Below are 19,359 nucleotides of genomic sequence, written 5' to 3' on the forward strand. Positions count from 1 at the left end.
AGGATACACAGAGACAGAAAGATTTCCCAACTACATCAAGGCAGTATTTTTTTAAAAATATATCTTTACTAGAGGCCCGGTGCACAAAAATTTGTGCACTCGGGGGAAGGGGGAGGGTCCCTCAGCCCGGCCTGTGCCCTCTAGCAGTCTGGGACCCCTCGGGAGATAACGACCTGCTGGTTTAGGCCTGCTCCCGGGTGGCAGAGGGCAGGCCCAATCCCTAGGTGCAGCCCCTGGTCGGGCTCAGAGCAGGGCCGATTGGGGAGTTGGGGCGCCGCCCCCTGTCATGCACAGAGCAAGGCAGATCGGGAGGTTGCGATGCCACCCTCAGTAATGCTCAGGGTAGGGCCGATTGGGGGGTTGGGGCACCGCCCCCGGTCACACCCAAGGCAGGGTCGATGGGGAGGTTGCGGTGCCACCCCCTGTCACGCACAGAGCAGGGCCAATCGGGGTGGGGGCACTGCCCCCTGTCACTCACAGAGTAGGGCCGATAGGGGAGTTGGGGCACTGCCCCCTGTCATGCACAGAGCAGTGCCCATCAGGGGGGTTGGGGCTCTGTACCCTGTCATGCACAGAGCAAGGCCCATCAGGGGGTTGAGGAGCTCCCCCTGTCACTCACAGAGTAGGGCCGATAGGGGAGTTAGGGCACCGCCCCCTGTCACACACAGAGCAGGACCCATCAGGGGGTTGGGGAGCTGCCTTCTATCACCCACAGAGCAGGGCCGATCAGGGGGTTGGGGCGCCTCCACTCTCACACTCAGGCAGGGCTTATGGGGAGGTTATGGCTCTACCCCATCACACACAGAGCAGGGCCCGTTGGGAGGGGGGGGTTGGGGCGCCGCCCTCTATCACCCACAGAGCAGGGCTGATCAAGGGGTTGGGGCGCCGCCACTCTCACACTCAGGGCAGGGCTGATGGGGAGGTTATGGCTCTACCCCGTCACACACAGAGCAGGGCCCGTGGGGTGGGGGTGGGGAGTTGGGGCGCCACACCTTGTCACACACACAGTGGCAGGGCGATCAGGGGGTTGGGGAGATCTCCCCATCAGGCACAGAGCAGGGCTGATCAGGGGTTTGGGGCCCCTTCCACTGTCAGGAACAGAGCAGGTACGATAGGGAGGTTGTGGCCCCGCCCCCTGTCACACACAGAGCCACAGGGCTATCAGGGGATTTGGGCGCTGCCCCCTGTCATGCTGATCCCAGTGCCGGGAGGCCTCTCAGCTCCGCTGATCCCAGTGCTGGGAGGCATATTACCCTTTTACTATATAGAATAGAGGCCTGGTGCATGGGTGGGGCTGGCTGGTTTGCCCTGAAGGGTGTCCTGGATCAGGGTGGGGGTCCCCACTGGGGTGCCTGGCCAGTCTGGATGAGGGGATGATGGCTGTTTGCAGCTGGTCACACACCCTTCAGGGTGGGGGTCCCCACTGGGGTGCCTGGCCAGCCTGGGTGAGGGGATGATGGCTGTTTGCAGCTGGTCACACACCCTTCAGGGTGGGTGTCCCCACTGGGGTTCCTGGCCAATCTGGATGAGGGGCTGAGGGCTGTTTTCAGGCTGGGACTGAAGCTCCCAACTACTTCTTTTTTTATTTTTTTTATTTTTTATTCTGGGCCAGTTTTAGCCTGGCTCCAGCCCTGAGGCTTCCGCTTCTGAAAGCAGGTATCTGGTTTCTTTCGGTTCTACAATCGAAACTCTGTATCAACTCCAACTCTGAGACCCCAGCTCCCTGAAAGCTGGTTTCTGGGTGTGTTTTTTTAGCTTCTATTTGTTACTATGTTTCTTAAACTGCAGGCTGAGAGGCCGGCAAGGCAGGCGGGGAACATTGCAGTCCTCCGTCACTGAAGCAAGCAAGCCTCATGTTCAGTTTAAGCTTCCTGGCTGCCGACCGCCATCTTGGCTGACAGTTAATTTGCATATCGCCCCTGATTAGCCAATGGGAAGGGTAGCGGTCGTACGCCAATTACCATGTTTCTATTTTATTAGATAAGGATTGGCTTCAAAGAGGAAGGGAGAGGGAGACAGAAACATCAATGATGAGAGAGAATCATTGATTGGTTGCCTCCTGCATGCCCCTTACTGGGGATCGAGCCTACAACCTGGCATGTGCCTGGCATGTGCCCTTGACCAGAATCGAACCCGGGATCCTTCAGCCCACAGGCCGACACTCTATCCACTAAGCCAAACCAGCTAGGGCGGTAGTATCTTAAAATCCTCAACAATTATTACTCATGCAAAAAATGGAATGATAATATTTACATATAAACAAAGGATCTCATAAAATATCATCTGAGTAACATACAAATAGACCAGATACTCAAGAAACTAAAACAGGTCACTGTTTAAGACTTTAAAACAAAATTCATTTGGCCAATCTATTTCTTTTTCCTTGAAAATTTAAAGGAGTTACGTCTTTAAGCCATCACGATACTGAGATCAATTTAATAAGGGAGAAAACAAGAGCATTCAGGTAACAAAAAAAAGAGGTATAATAAGGAGGCAAAAGCAGAAAGCATACAATAAAGCTTAAAAAGACCACAACAGTCTGCATGTGTGTTTTACATGATCTGAATCATGCTTACTTTCCCAGGAACAACAATGCTAATTTTGGTAGGAAAACGTTCATTATAATAAAGTAAGCAATGGATGATTACAGGAATCAATACTGAGTATAATGGCTGCAGCTTAGTGTGTTATTTTTAAATTCACTTATTAAAATGAGACATTCTATGGGAAATAAGAAAAAAGGTGAAGCACAGCACAAAAGATTCATTAAGAAAGGTGCTAATTAAATAGATAATAACGTAATTAACCATTTTATGTTTTTTAATAGGCCATGGCATTCTTATCGATATTTCATTTCAAAGGCTTAACACTGTAATTCTGAGGACCCTAAACAACAGCTAAAAACCAGATTTAAAATGCTTTCAAAAGTTCCTGTTTACTTTCTCCTTTAACAACATTTGAAAATATAACCCACAGAAAGCACAGTAACCTTAAGGGGCCTAAAAACTAGGGGTTAGAATTCTTATCTCTACCACCTAGCTAAACTGACATTTAGAAAAAGTTGATAACTAGCCTTAGGCCAGAAAACAACGAATACTAAAGTATTTGATATTTCCATTATCCCCAGCTTGCTGAAAGATGTTACTTTTCATTTGATGGAGGTCAAGAATCAAATTCGCCTCGTTTAATACAATGATTTCAAAGGATGTTAAAATTGGGCTGCATTGTTTTAGAAACAAAATGTATAATGTGAATGGGGAAAAGGGAAGAAAATGTCATTAGAATAATATAGCAATTAAGTAACATGACCATTGTTCCATCTTCACAAATTTATATGCCATCGTCCTGCTGTGCACCAGGTTCAATTAACTACTGTCACAGTAACCACCAGGAGTCAGGGCCTGCAGTCTCTAGCTCTGCCCGAAACCTACTTGGGAGATTCAGAACAGAGACAGGGTTTGGACAATGGCAATACTATCTAAGGGAAGTATCCCTGACCTAAATCAACAAACAGCAAATGCTCCATCATTCATGATAACTTTTACCTCTTGAGGAAGTTCTAGTTTAGAACGGTCAGTTCCTTCTTTTGACTGAAGACCCATCAGATAAGGGACAGGAGCATCAAGAAAATGTAGCAGAGAAGCAGGGAGGATGGGCACATACACATGCTGCCACTGAAATGGGAACAAGAGTGTGGTGATGCCTTCCGCCACCGTCATCAGGCGTTGGTAATCTGCACAGAACAAGGAAAAATGGAGGGGAAGAGTCCAAGTAAAAACATAGTCACGGCATTGAGCTCGAAAATACCAATTTCCAAAAAAATTCTTGTGCTAATAAATAAAAGCTTTCTTTATGACCAGACAGAAAATAGGTCATTTCTATCCCACCATAATTAAAGAGTTAAATGGTTTCATTTGAATGGTTTTAAGAGAGGATGGGTAGGTGGGAAACATCATCATACTCTTTGCTTCTGAAATCACCGGTATGTGAATTTACTTAAAATGCGGAGGAAACAAGAACTAAGTAAACTGCTCTTGGCACTTCTCCCATTAAAAGTGTACCAGAATACAGCTATTGATCACTTCTTGTATACACGTACATCTACACAATCGCCAAATTCAGAGGCTTTTATTTCTTGTATATATAATTATCCAGATTACATTTTTATTAAACTTCATTTTGTAAGTACAAGAAATCAACAGATATATACATTCATAGTCACACTTTCTATATTTCACCCCCAACTATAGAACTATGAAATCTGGGGACAAAGTGAAAAGTTACCAGAAAATTAAAGGTTGGTTTTTTATTTTATTTTATTGTGTTTTGTTTACATGAACTAATTTATCAAAACTAAAAACTGTCTACAATATTAAAGGATCCTTTCTCCCCAGTTCTGAGATATAGCTGACATATAAGACTCTATTAGTTTTATAAGTACATGGTGATTTGATGTGTGTATATATTGCAAAATGATTATCATAAGTTTAGTTAATATCACCTCACATAATTACAAATAAACTATCCTTTTAAACCACTCTGTCATCGATGCTTTATACAAGCTTTATTAAAATGCAAGGTTAAAGACAAAGAGAATCCTAAAAACAGCAAGAGAAAAGCAGTTACCTATAAGGGAGTTCCCATAAGACTGTCACCTGATTTCTCAACAGAAACTATGCAGGCCAGAAGGAAGTGGCACGAAATATTCAAAGTGATGAGAAGCAAGGACCTATAACCAAGATTACTCTATCCAACAAAGCTATCATTTTGAATTGAAGGATAGATAAAGAGCTTCCCAGATAAGAAAAAGGTAAAGGAGTTCATCATCACCAAACCAGTATTATATGAAATATTGAAAGGTCTTCTTTAAGAAGAAGAAGAAAAAGAACAGTAAAATGGCAACAGATATCTACCTATCAACAATTGAACCTGAAAAACAAAATAAATGAACAAGCAGACTAGAAACAGATTCACAGATAGAGAGAAAACTGACAGTTGCCAGATGGGATGGGGGTGGTAGGGATGGGTAAAAGGGGTGAAGGGATAAGAACTACAAATCTGTAGTTACAGAATGGTCATGGTGAAATAAAGTATAGGGAATATAGTCAATAATATTGTAGTAAATGTGTATGGTGTTAGATGGGTATGAGATTTATTGGGATGATCATTTAATAAGTTATACAATGTTTAATCACTGGGGTGTACACCTGAAACTAATATAATATTGTATGTCAACTGCAATTGAAAAATAAAAAAATGATTTAAAAAAAGATATACTTAATAATCATTTATTCTGTCAATGCTCTTCAGTCAAAAACCCCAAGAACACACCTGTGTTTGAGTAGTTGGGTTTATGTATTACTCATTGCAGAGCAGAAGGATTCACACCCTGGAGAACTGCAGGATGTCTTAGTAAGAGGTGTAGAGACACCTCTTATAGGATCTGGGCTTTGCTGGGTAATTTTGGCCTGGGTCTAGGAAGTAGTAGAGACTTGCTTTGACTTGGATGCTGTCAGAAGTCAGGACAATTCTATCACTGGGAATCTAGTAACTCTGATCTATGGGAAGGGAGACTGAAGTGGGGGACAAAGCTGTGACTGGTAAGGAAATGAAGGAGCATTTACTAATTTAGCAAGAGAGGAGGATGCTTGGTATTTTGAGGGTTGCACAGTGGCCTTGTTTAAAGTGGATGTTCTTATGGGACCATTCAGGTTCCGTAGGAGCACATGGCTTAGTTGTGAGCATCTGATCAGTTTGCAGTAACAGTGAGGCCTACCTGTGAGAGCTAGATCAGTTCCTGGGCGTCAGGCACTGCTTTTTTATTTCTTTCTTGATTCTATGTCAGACACAGTGAAAGGCTCTGGGTTTAAAGCAGTCAGCTCCTGTACCAGTGACCTATTTATTGCCTCTCAGCTCCAAGTTCACTGAGTACACGGCCTATGACAATGGGCCTGTAAGCATTTCTTCTACAGTGAGCACATGCTGCGTCTCAGCAGTAGAGGGCACTGCAGGAGGAAGGGGTTTCTTCTCGGTTCAGAGTGCAGCGTTGTGTTTGTTATTGCTCCTGTTGCATGTTGATCAGTAGTGCCGACATGTGAGGTACACAGCTGGTGGCACATTTCCCCAGCCACATGCCCCAAGTAGGCTGTCTCAGAGATGGGCCAGTGGTCACCTTCACATGACTCTCCGTACACGAATACTGCACACTCAGCTCTCACACCCACAGTGGCGCCCTGACACCACTGTATGCCTGCCTGCTCACCACCCACAGCTCACTGGTGCCTGGGAAATGGTTTTCTACTTGCTCGACGTTTGAGGACCAGCTCAGGCCTAGGCAACCCATTGACCTTCTCTACCATCTAACGACCTGCAACCACTCCTTCTTCAACGAGGAATGAACCTCAGTCTTGGGAAGTGGAGCCTCCCCTTCCAACTTTGTCATTCCTAAGGTACCCACCCTTTAGCGTTTCCTTCAAGTCTTTATAGTTGCTTTCCTAGTTAGTATAGCTTAATAATTCTTCATACTACACTCCTTTGTTTAAATTATTGTGTGGTTTAATCTGTCTACTGATTGGACTTAGGCTGAAAGGCAGAGGATTTTAAGCAGTTGAATCAAACCCCTAACAGCGTGGCAGCTACTTTATTTACGGTTGATGGAAAAAATGTTCAGTGTCATAGAAAACACAAATTCTTAAATAATGGAAACTAGAACCCGAGGCTATTTTCTTGCTTTGACTATGAAAAATTTACACATGGGAAGTGAAAATCCATTTTCCCCTCTTTTACTAGACACTGAGAGACTGGTACCAGTATATGATTTATTGTTCCTTCACCAGACAGTAGATCCTCTTGCATAAAGCTAGGACCCAAAGAGAATAAAAACCTCAGGGAAAAGAGAGCAAGACAGGAAAAACAAACAAAATGATACGACACATACACAAAAGACCCTGTACCGCCCAGGAAAGCTGTCTGCCCTGCCTTGGCTCTGGGAGGAAAAGAAAAAGAGCCTGCCTAAGATTTCCTCCTGTCTCCTGGCCAGCTTTCAAGCATGTTTGGAACCCAAACTTATGCTACCGGCATATCCCAAAGAAACACTAAGCTGAAATTTTTAATTTCAAGGAAACTCGTGTTGCCAGTGAACTCAGATGCCCGGTGAAAGAAAAAACAGAAAGCCTTCATGGAGGAATATATCCTCGATACACAACCCATCAATCAAATACTGAAGCTTATCTGAGCAAGAATATAAAATATGTATGTTTTATGCTTAAGGAAATTAAAGGAAGCACTAAGGACTAAAGACTGTTTATAGGGCCACAGAGATTAAAATGTCAAAGGAAGGGTTAAGTGCAAATTAGTTCCAGGCAACAAAGAGAATCACCTGGGAGACAGATATGGGGAAATCACCCAGGATGCAGCACAGAGACAGAGGCAGAAAAAGAGGCTGAGAGATATGGGAGACGGAGCAAGACTGATCTCCATGCTTTATTCATGTTTCAGAAAGATTTCTTTTTAAAAGAGGAATGGAAGCAATGTTTAGAAAAATGGTTGAGAATTTTCCAAAACTTGGGTTGATGCAGTACCCACCGCTAACTCTGGGATGGTCACAGACGGCTCGCTACGATCCAGACACACAGCAGGTGATCCCTGAGGGAACAGCCAGCCTGGTGGACGGGATGAAAGCTACTGCAAAGTCTGTTTATCCTGAGAAGGGGGACTGCCAACTTCCCCTACAAATGCCAAGTGCAACACCCCGGAGGAAGCAGTTGATATGATTCATACGTAAGCTGTATGGAATTGGCTTTATGATAATTAGGATATTCACCCACTGAATATGTTCATTATTCGGGTCATGATAAATAGTGCAACGGCACCCGTGTAACTTTACTGCCACAAAATAGGTCAGATTTGCTGTCTCAGCTTCCCCTCATGAATCTTACTGATGCTAATAAAAACATTAGATTATTTAACAAGAAAATGCCAAGAGGCAGGGGAGAGAGTTCAGGGACCCATCCCCAGCAGAGTGGAAATGTTTAAACAGTTATTAAGAAATCAGGTGAATAAAGCAAACATTGATAGGAGCAAATCAAAGAGGAAAAAGGGAAGTGTCAAGAAACTCATCCCAGCAGGGTGGAAATCTTTAGAGGGTTAAGAAATTGGATGAGCCGAAACCGGTTTGGCTCAGTGGATAGAGCGTCAGCCTGCGGACTGAAAGGTCCCAGGTTCGATTCCGGTCAAGGGCATGTACCGGGGTTGCGGGCATATCCCCAGTAGAAGATGTGCAGGAGGCAGCTGATCGATGTTTCTCTCTCATCGATGTTTCTAACTCTCTATCTCTCTCCCCTCCTCTCTGTAAAAAATCAATAAAATATATTTAAAAAAAAAAAAGAAATTGGATGAGCTGTGGCCGGATGGCTCAGTTGGTTGGAGCGTCGTCCTGTACACCACATGGTTCTTGTTTCGACTCCAGTCAGGGCACATACCTAGGTTGCAGGTTTGATCCGTGGTTGGGGCATATACGGGAGGTAATTGATCATTGTTTCTCTCTCACATCAATGTTTCTCTCTCTCTCCCTTCCTTTCTCTCTAAAATCAATAAACATCCTTGGGTGAGGATTAAAAAATAAAAATAAAAAAAGAAATGGGATGAATAAAACAAACATTGATGTGGTTGAAACAAAGGTCTTAATAGACTCATAGAACACTACTATAGGGTGTCCCAAAATTCATGCAAGAAGTAATTTTGATAGAAAACACAGGTTTATAATTAAAAATTGTAAATTTTTTATTGATTCATAAAGTATACAGTATAGGGTTATGTATGGAATAGCACATCGGGTAAATGGCCTCCACGGCTTTGCTGGCACATACGCAAAGCCATGGTCTTCATTGGTCTTCATTGTCCCTGCTCCTGGGCCATAATTGGTACTTGGTAATGCTTATCAAATTGAAGGGATTGAAATCAAAGGGCAACAGATATTAGAATCTGATTCAATAAACCAAGTAAAATTAGGCTTTTATTTTTGTTGTTGTTGTTAATGCTCACGCAAAATTCAAATCTTGCGTGAATTTTGGAACACCCTATATATAAGATTGGGTAGACCAATGGGACCCCTACAAATCCCCCTGCATTAAAGGTCCCAAGCAAGTTCAGTCTAAATTTGGAGAAATTTTAAACATAGGGAGGGCAAAGATTCTAATGAGAAACCAGACCTGGAATGGCCTGGGGCAACAATCAGAGAGAGTAATCAAAATAGTGACTGACAAAAGGATCAGGGTCTCTTAGCTCAACCCCCTGCTGGGAACTTAAAAGCCAAATGCATAAAGCGGGTAAAATAGTGGGAGGGGGTGGGGGGCGAGGAGAACAATGGTGGGTAAAATAGTGGGAGGCAGGGAGCTCTGAGATGTTTCTGGGACTCCCCGCATGCACTACGCTACCAAAACCCTTTGGTGAAGTAACGCAGGCTACAATTACTTTGATAGAATATTAAAATGTTAAGGTCGATAGGATTAAGGTGGAAGTTTAGGTGAAAACTGGAATGTTTAAACAGCGTTTATGGGAATGTTTTATGGGAATGGATATTATGTCTAAATGGGAACGCTTCCCCCGGAGGTAGAACAGAGGCATGTAAATCACCCTTCGAGCAATGTTAATTGGACATGCTAAATGGAAATAAGACTGCCTGGGCTGCAGATATAGGAAAGAAGCTGGGGTGTTGGTACAAACTGTTCAGTAGCCCCATGCGGAGCACACACTGGGACGCATGGCAACAGCCTGTGAGCATCTCCCGGTGACAATTTTAGGGATGTTGGACGAAAGATTTGTCATTTGAGAGGCAATTACTAGCTTGCTATTGAACATTAATCTAAACTGTCCCTATGACTGAGAGACATAAAATAATCTTGAAACCTGAATAACCATGATGTCAAGAAAAACACTCCCAATGAGGGAAGGCAATGCTCAGAAGAGTTCCATAATAAAATGGAAATGGTTTATATTGGATTCCTGTCACAAGAAGCATGCGAGGAGCTACAACCAGGAGCCGCCTTCCCCACAGGACTGACTCTGGAACTGAGTGACGAGCTGCTAGATTCCATCATCACGTGGACAGTGCCTTATAAACACCTCTCAAATGACCAACAGAGAGCTGCTTGGTTGATGAATGACAGTTCCAAGCTGAATGAACAACACCCTGGTTGGAAGGCCACCACTGTGATCAAGGAAGGTAAAATCACATCAGCTCAGTGGGCTGACGTGCATGCTGTTTTCCTAGAAGTGATGGAAGAACTCAGCAATGGTAAAAGCACATATGTTTGGGGTTTTGGGTTTTTCTTACTGACTCACGGGCAATGGAAAACTGGACTTTAAAAGTATGCCTTATAAGGCACAGCCCTATGGGAATCATCCTGGCACGTTGCAGTTGGACATGCTGATGCCCCTCCCAGGTTCTGGAGGTGACTGGAACTACCAAGTGCACCTTCTGAAGTGGCCACCTGGATCCATGAAATGAGTAGACATGGGGGGCTACAGCAATGCAGAGATGAGTTGAATCTGGACATATTCCTCTTACACCCTCTGAGGCACAAAATGCCAAAACAGGAACTGTTTTGTCTACCAACAAGAGACAGAGACTACAGATGGCTCCGAGGAAGATTCCTGGGGGTGCCCTCCCCCCCCCCCCCACTGACTGGCAAGAGTATTATGGATGGTGGCAGCCCTGGGAGGGCGGGGGGCTATAAATGAGTCCTAACAGGAATAGACACTCATTCTGGATTTAGCTTTGCATTCTCGGTGGTAGATGCAAATGCTCAAAATACTGTGAGAGGATTGAAACAGAAGATACTCTACCAATTTAGGCTGGTGAGTTACATTTCTTCAGAGCAAGAGACAGACTGCACTTCACAGCACATAGCATTCAACAGCAGGCAAAGAGGTATCACATCAAATGGACATGCCATGTTGCTCATCATCCTCAGAGCCAGGTTTAATAGAGAACTGGACCAGCCAACTGAAACCCACTGTCTTAAAAGGGTGGAGATAAAGGCATGAAGAGCTGACTCACACGCCTTCATGTGTGTGTGCTCATACTCCACATAAAGGGGCTTAATGGCGGGTCCCCACTAGATAGATTCCTCTGTTTTTCTGGTGCACCTGGGGAAGGGGGATAGAGGGATGTTGGTATAATGACTATGGTTTTTGTCTTCCTCCCTATATTGCCTCAACTTTCTTTTTCCTACCTGATGCAGGCCAGGACTACAAGTGCCAGAAGCAAAGATGATTCCAAAGCAAGAACTACTTTCTTTCTTTTAAAATTGATTTCAGAGAGGAAGGGAGAGGGAGAGAGAGATAGAAACATCAATGATGAGAGAGAATCATTGATCGGCTGCCTCCTGCACAACCCACACTGGGGATCAAGCCCGCAACCTGGGCATGTGCCCTTGGCCGGAATTGAACCTGGGACCCTTCAGTCCGCAGGTTGACGCTCTATCCACTGAGCCAAACCAGCGAGGGCAGGAACTACTTTTGTAACTCTACTTTTAAACCTTTGTCAGAATTCCTCAGAGCCTGCCTGATCGGTCCAGCCTTCACCTCATCTGGCAAAACGGGGTTAACACTGAATGCAGCTGTATGGCCTAGTGGTAGAAACAGCCCATGTAACTTTACCCTATATGCACGGTAGTAAACCATAAAGACACTGAATTGGTACTTAACATCTTCCAAAAAGACCAGTTTACAGACAAGTTTTCTCAAGTAGACATGGGACAAATAATTCCAAGCTTACATAAACTCTTCTCCACTTTACCTTCCAGAGAAAAATAAACACTTTCCAACTCTTTCTATGAAGCCAGAATGACCTTAATACCAAAAACCAGACAAGATAGTACAAGCAATGAAAATTATAAACCAAATCATTAAAAAACACAGATGCAAAAAATTCTAATAAAAATATTATCAAATTAAATCAAGCATATATTAAAAAGGTAATAATACATCATGACAAAGTCAGATTTATTATAGGAATGTAAGGATGGAATATAGATTTTTCACCTTACTAAATGATTAAAAAGAGAAAAAAATGATCATCTTGATACACAAAGAGTATTCAATAAAATATAACACATGTCACAATTTTTAAAAACTGAAGAAACTAGAAATACAAGGAATTTCTTTAACCTGTTATGAGGTTATTTACTAAAAACATTACAGCAAATGTTACACTTCATAGTGAAACATGAGAAGCATCCTTTTTAAAATCAGGAAAAGACAAAAATGTCTGCTGCTATCAATTCCATTCTATACTGTACTGGAGGGCCTAGTTAGTACTGTAAGGCAAGAAAAAGAAATAAATGTGACAAAGATTGGAATAGAAGCAACAAAGCTGTCATTATTTGCACATTATAATCTACTTTACTTTATTTATTTATTTTTAAAAATATATTTTATTGATTTTTTACAGAGAGGAAGGGAGAGAGATAGAGAGTTAGAAACATCGATGAGAGAGAAACATCGATCAGCTGCCTCCTGCACATCTCCTACTGGGGATATGCCCGCAACCCAGGTACATGCCCTTGACCGGAATCGAACCTGGGACCTTTCAGTCCGCAGGCCGACGCTCTATCCACTGAGCCAAACCGGTTTCAGCTACTTTACTTTATAAAACTTTACTGACAGACTTTAAAGAAGATCCTTATAAATGGAGGCATATAACATTTTCATGGAAGGGAAGACTCAATATTGTAAATGTTAACTATCCCCAAACTGAATTCAATGCATTCAATAAAAAGATGGCGGTGAAGAGAATTGTCCTGTCAGATGCCAAGACTTACTGAAAAGCTATGGTAATTTAGCACTGAGACAGAAAGACTAGCAGAATAAACAGAAAGGCTAGAAATACGCTCTCACGTCAGGAACTTCCACGTCTGATGGAAGATTGGAGGGAGGAAGAATGTCTGCTCTCCCATAAATAGTTATAGATATTTCTAAAGTATTAAAATTGATCTTTTCCTCACTAAACAAAAATCAACTTCTTATAGAGATTAAGGCCTTAAATACTAAGTGTAACTTTAAAACATTTTTTTTAAAAATAGACTATTTTCATGATCTCAAAATTAGAGGACTTCTTAAATAAGGCAAAGTTAAGTCATGAGCTCAAAAAAATCGATAAATTTGAACTCATAAATATTAAGAGCATCTTAATTCATGAAACAGCCCCTAAAGGAAAATTAAGAGCCACAAATTGGAAAAAAATATAATGTGTTACACATAAATTGACAAAGGATTAGTTTCTTGAATATGTACAAAAATTATTTAAAAATGTCTTAATATTAAGATCCCTTTATCATCACAGAATAAAGCTAATAGTATAAAAATATTGGCCAAAGCTGATCATACTCTGCTGCTTTTAAAATACAGATCATAGGAACCCACTTTCTGCCATCAAAATATCAATTGTGGCCCTGGCTGGTTTGGCTCAGTGGATAGAGCGTCAGCCTGCGGACTCAAGGGTCCCGGGTTTGGTTCCGGTCAGGGGCATGTACCTTGGTTGCAGGCACATCCCCGGTGAGGGGTGTGCAGGAGACAGCTGATCGATGTTTCTCTCTCATTGATGTTTCTGGCTCTCTATTCCTCTCCCTTCCTCTCTGTAAAAAATCAATAAAATATATTTTTTTAAAAATTAAAATATCAATTGTGCCCTGGCCAGTGTGGCTCAGTTGGTTGAACAGCATCCTATGCACAAGAAGGTCGCCAGTTCAATTCCTGGTCAGGGCACATATCCAGGTTGTGGGTTTGATTACCGGTCCAGGTGCATGCAGTAGGCAACCAGTCGATGTTTCTCTTTCACGTCAATGTTTCTCTCTCTTCCTCTCCCTTCTTCTCTTTCTAAAAATCAATAAGAACTTATTTTTGCCCTAGCTGGTTTAGCTCAGTGGGTAGAGCGTCAACCTGTGGACTGAAAGGTCCTGGATTCAATTCCGGTCAAGGGTACATGCCCAGGTTGCGGGCTCTGTCCCCAATAGGGGGCGTGCAGAAGGCAGCCAATCAATGATTCTCATCATTGATGTTGCCATCTCTCTCTCCCTCTCCCTTCCTCTCTGAAATCAATAAAAATATATATTAAAAAACAAACAAACAAACCTATTTTTAAAAATGTATCAATTGTGCTTTTATGATTTATAAACTCCATAACCAATAAGCTATGGTGTTCAGTTCAGCATGGTCAGCAACTTGTGATTAGAAAATTCTCCCCTTTTTCTAGAAAACCTCAAGTAGCTTCTACTTCCTGACAAGGTTAAATTCACTCCCAACTTACAGGAGGGAGGGGATTGGAGAAGAGGGCTGTGTAGGCACCCAGGCAGGCAGTGCAGTACGGGCTGTGGGTAAGTGCTTCTTTCCATTGTGAAGAGTCAAAGGAGGGAAGCAAGGCCCAAAGATGTCCTGAGACTTTAGTTACTGGTGCCAAAAGTTAGACCCGGGTGTGTAGATTCCCCTACCTTTTATTCCCCCACTGTTCCTTCGAAAAGAGAACCATACTCCAATCTTCCCTGTCTTGCTCCAGGTACTTCCAGGTTGCAGAAGAAAGTGCTCTCTTCTGATCTGGGGTCCCAGAAAAGAGCTTTAACCTCCTGGGTGCGTGCTTTCTCCACCTAAAATCTCCAGCTAGTTACCACAGCAAAGTGACTGTGATGCACGCGCTCTCTAAGTAACAGTCTGAATCTTTTAAATGGGCTGTGACCAGAATTTCAAATCAGTCTAGAAAGACAATTTCATCACTGAAATGCATCTACTTTGATTCCCTTTGCAGTTTCGTGGTAATTTTCAGCACCTGCAATGTTTTAAAATTTCATGGCACAGCTTTATCCGCGAAGAAGAAATGAAGTATCAGATGTTATTAAAACCCCCTAACACAGTCAGGGAGAATGAAGGAGGGCACCAGAGCACAAATCAACATAATGACTCTTTTATTTCATTCGTTTAAATGAAATGTCTTTCTCTAATGGGAGAGACATTGTCAATATTAAAATGAGCATTTACGCAGAGCTTTCATTTTATACTCTGTAATTACTTAGCATGCTATCTACACTACAGACCTGCAGAATGTGTTTATAATTTAAAAATAACTTATTGAGACAGAGAAGGCAAGGTTAGGTGCAGTACCCAACACAGTGAACATGGTGGTTAAGTGCCCTGCAGAAAGGCTGGTCCGAGACCCATTTCTAGCTGCACCACATTATGTAACAGCTTGTATCCCTGAGCCTCCTCCTTGATAAAAGATGGATAACAGTATTAATTCACTGTTGAGAGGATTAAAGGTAGAGAATAAAACCAAAACGAATTCCTAACATACAGTGATTGCAGCGAATGATTATAAAATTATTGTGTGAGACTTTTTTTGTATGACACTCTTAAAAAAATATATATGTATATTTCTACAATCTCAAGAGTCACTCTTGTTCTAAACATAAGATCAAGTTACCAAAAAATATTCATTTGAGTACAAAAACATGCTCATAAGTAATCATTCTTCATCTGACACTGAAATAAATAGGTGGACATTAATCAACTATAACTTTTCAACAGACTCCATAAATCAGATGGGATAAGGTAATCAGAGCAGAAAGAAGAGCACTCGGACAGACCACAAGCAATGAGAGATACAGTGCTACTTCAAACAGGAGCTGTGATAACGGAAGGTTTTTTTCCTTAAAAAAAAAAGCATGACAGCCCTGCCAGCATGGCTCAGTGATTGAGCATTGACCTATGAGCCAGGAAGTCATGGGGTTCGATTCCCAGTTAGGGTGTATGCCTGGGTTTCGGGTTCAATCCCCAGTGGGGGGCGTGCAAGAGGCACTCAATCAATGATTCTCATCATTGATGTTTCTATCTCTCTCTCCCTCTTCCTTCCTCTCTGAAATCAACAAAAATATATTTTAAAGAAAAAAGCATGACATTTAGTATAAGAGAACATTTATTAGGTTCTCAACCCCGAAATAAAGGCCTTAACTTTTTAACAAAGTTATACCAGGTACTTTAAATGCAGTAATATATTAGACCCTCACAATTTAAGATATGCATAATTCAGAAAGGATTATGTAGGACTAATAAAACTAATAATGACAACAGCATTGACTGTCATAGAGTGAGCCAATTATGCTCAAACTATTTTGTACAGTTTTTCTTCTTTAGCCTTCACAATAAACCAGTGAGGAGAAGGAAAAAACAAATAGTCACCCCCCATAAAAATAAACTTAACACTCAGGAAGATTATGTAACTTGTCCATGGTTACAGTAAGTGACAGAGCAGAGATTTGAACCCAGGGCTGTTATGACTTCAAAAACCAATATTCTTTCTAACCAGAACATTAGGACACTGAACTATATGACCTTGCAAATGACCTGTATACCTAGGACCTAAAATTCTCTTTTCTAAGGGGTTACTACTACACTTGAGCATATTAAGCTCCAAGCACCTGCTCCTCCAGCAACTCTCTAATCCTTACTCCCTTCAGGGAATAAAGCAAGAAAGGAAGAAACAGAAAGGAAGGGAGAATCACTTCAGGTTAAATCTTTCAGACACAAAGGGGTGATCCTAGGTTATGGCGAGCACGAGAGCGCGAGGAAAGGGAAGAGCGCGGACTGGCTATTGGAGAAGAGCTTCCTGACAACAAGCACTGAGACGCTGGGACACATCATCAAAGAACATTACGTAGGATAAGCTGAAGAAAATACAACCCCGCGGACGGCTGTCAACACGCAAATCGTGTCAACAGACACACAAGATGGGGAAGGACAAAGATAGCCTGCTTGGCTCAGCCTCTCACTTATCATCTGAAATAGAAAAGAAAAACCGGAACGCGGCAAAACGAGCCTGACAGCGGCAGTCAGGAGGCTGCACTTCCGTTCTGCCTGAACACAAGTTAGCAAAACGCAAACCCAAATATCGGGGCCACATTCCTCAGAGGGCTCATCAGTGCACAGGGCCCATTTTACGCGCTCCCTCCATTCGTTCTCCATTAAGACACGGCATCTCCATTTCCTCGGCAAATCCCTATGCATACGGGCAAAAGAAAATGAAACCCACGCTGTGTTAGTTTCGTAAGTGTGTGTTGGGAGAACTCTGAGTGAAAAACATCCCCAAGGTACCAGTAACTTCGTTCTGGGATCAAGAACAAAACAAAAAGCCCCCGCATGAGTCTGGTGGAATCGTCAGACCCAGGAAAGTGCAGAGTTTCACAGCCGTACCCCTTCTCTCACCACATGGAATCACGCACAGGCAAAGACCCACAGCTGACTGCCTTAGGACAGCCATCCTCAACCCCGTGCCGAAAGTGTATTTAACAGATGCAATACCTGACGCTTTGGTCAGGAGCAATGACCTCTTTTCCCTTACCAGTGGTCCTCAGCCTTCTGGCCCTTTAAATACAGTTCCTCATGTTGTGACCCAACCATAAAATTATTTTCGTTACTACTTCGTAACTGTGATGTTGCTACGGTTATGAGTCGTCATGTAAATATCTGATATGCAGGATGGTCTTAGGCGACCCCTGTGAAAGGGTCATTCGACCGCCCAAGGGGTCGCGACCCACAGGTTGAGAACCGCTGCCTTAGACTGTCAAATAAAAAACTACAACAGTAACAACAGCCAATACAACAATAGCTGTCCTGTGTGAATGAATCAAAATTATACCTATTTTTTTGTCAGATCGGCAAAAAAAAGTTTTTTTGTTGTGCCACACAATTTTAATCAATATTTTATGTGCCACTAGGTGAAAAGGCTGAAAACCGCTGCCCTCGGGAGCTGCAGAGCCCTAACAATTTCGTTTCTCCCTTTCTACTGTCAGCTGAGTTGTGACGTGAGCCTTTACTGATCTGTAAAAAATGAAAAGTCTACATGTTCCTGGTAGTAACAGGACTCTCTGACTTTCATTATGAAAAGGAATGTTTCTTTTAGGATAATTATGTATTATCAGGACAGAGGGGGAGAGGGGGGATTTCCCATGAAAAAATAGGCTCAAGTCAGCCAAGTTACTGCTTTTGTATTCTTTCCTGCTATTCTCTACAGCACTGCCACCCTAAAGAGATGGAATGTCTCGGCCTCTGGTCCCACCGACACCTGTTCCTTTTACACAAAACAGCAAAGACTTCTGACCATCAGCTATTCGGTTCTAACAATACACCCCATGGAAACACAGCAACTGGGAGCATGAGTACTTGTTTCCGGGAGACTCAGAGTCTAGGCAAGACCTACCTTGTGAGTAGAGAAGGATCTGCATCTCTAGAAGAACGCAGGTGAACAGCTGCACCAGGTTCTCCAACCCCAGGAGCTCGAAGGCCTCTCGCAGAGGGTAATCGGAGAGGGGGAGTTCATTGGGCCCAGGTCTCTGGCATATGACGGGTTCATAAACACCATAAAATTTCAGCGATCTCCCTGGCGGTGGGAGGGGTACCTCATAGAGAATATTATGGATGTAGCTCTCCAGCGGCAAGGGTGGTGGCTGCTGCGAGGTAACTGCTCTGTAAAGCTGGAGGAGGAATTTCTTGCAGGCCTGCATGAAAGGCAGTGGTGTGATCAAACATATGCTTTTGGAAACATACAGGGTGTCTCTGCTGATGTCATATGAGTTGTATCGCTGGAGTTTCAAAAGGGAAGTTGTATCCCCCTCATCAATGCTGCTGGCCAGCGAGTCCATGCTGCAGGAGGAGGAGGCGTAGACGCTGCTGTAATGCTCGGCGTTGTGCATCTGGTAGAGCGTCTGCATAGCTGTGCAGATCTGCTTACTTGTAACTTCTTCATAAAAAGTGAGAACAAAACCGTAGGTGCGAGAACCATCTTCCCGCGTGATTATAAATGAATGGAACTGAGGGTCTCTGTTGTCAGTCTGTGTTCTGAAAGACAGCCCTTTCGGCATGCACAACTGTGGAGGAAGAGGGGAAGCATCAGAATGCAGTGCGCGAATAACTTCAAACCAGAAAAAGACAATGTTCGAGAACCTCTATCCCATCTTGTGACCTTCAGCAAATCATGTAACTCGGTGGTTCTCAACCTTGGCTGAACATTAGAATCACCTGGGAGTCTTTTTTAAATCCTGATTTCTGGGCCTCACCCTCCAGAAATTCTGCTTCTTTGTTATGGGGTGGGGTCACAACATTAGTAACAAAGAAACAGAGTTTATGGAGGTTGAGGCACAGAAATCAGGATTTAAAAAAGATTCCCAGGTGATTCTAATGTGCAGCCAAGGCTGAGAACCACTGATGTAACTTCTCTGAGCCAGTTTCTTTATCTAGAACATTTGCTACATCTGTGACTTGAAGACAAAATACTCAAGGGCACTTTACAGATATTTAATATTTAAGTACTATTTT

The 19,359-nt window shown here is 43.0% G+C and overlaps 1 protein-coding gene across 4 annotated transcripts in view; it reads right to left on the minus strand.

Annotated features, from left to right (window-relative positions):
* DENND5B (DENN domain containing 5B) overlaps nucleotides 1–19,359 on the minus strand; it is a 178,238-nt gene that overhangs the window by 67,837 nt on the left and 91,042 nt on the right. For all 4 annotated transcript variants that reach the window (XM_059682493.1, XM_059682492.1, XM_059682495.1 and 1 more), the window contains 2 exons: nucleotides 18,245–18,911; nucleotides 3,546–3,733 (listed from right to left, as the gene is read on the minus strand). In XM_059682493.1, coding sequence (XP_059538476.1) covers nucleotides 3,546–3,733; nucleotides 18,245–18,911 — 855 coding nt within the window. The remainder of the gene's footprint in view (nucleotides 1–3,545; nucleotides 3,734–18,244; nucleotides 18,912–19,359) is intronic.

Source organism: Myotis daubentonii, chromosome 2 (assembly GCF_963259705.1).
Source record: "Myotis daubentonii chromosome 2, mMyoDau2.1, whole genome shotgun sequence".
NCBI classification, from domain to species: domain Eukaryota; kingdom Metazoa; phylum Chordata; class Mammalia; order Chiroptera; family Vespertilionidae; genus Myotis; species Myotis daubentonii.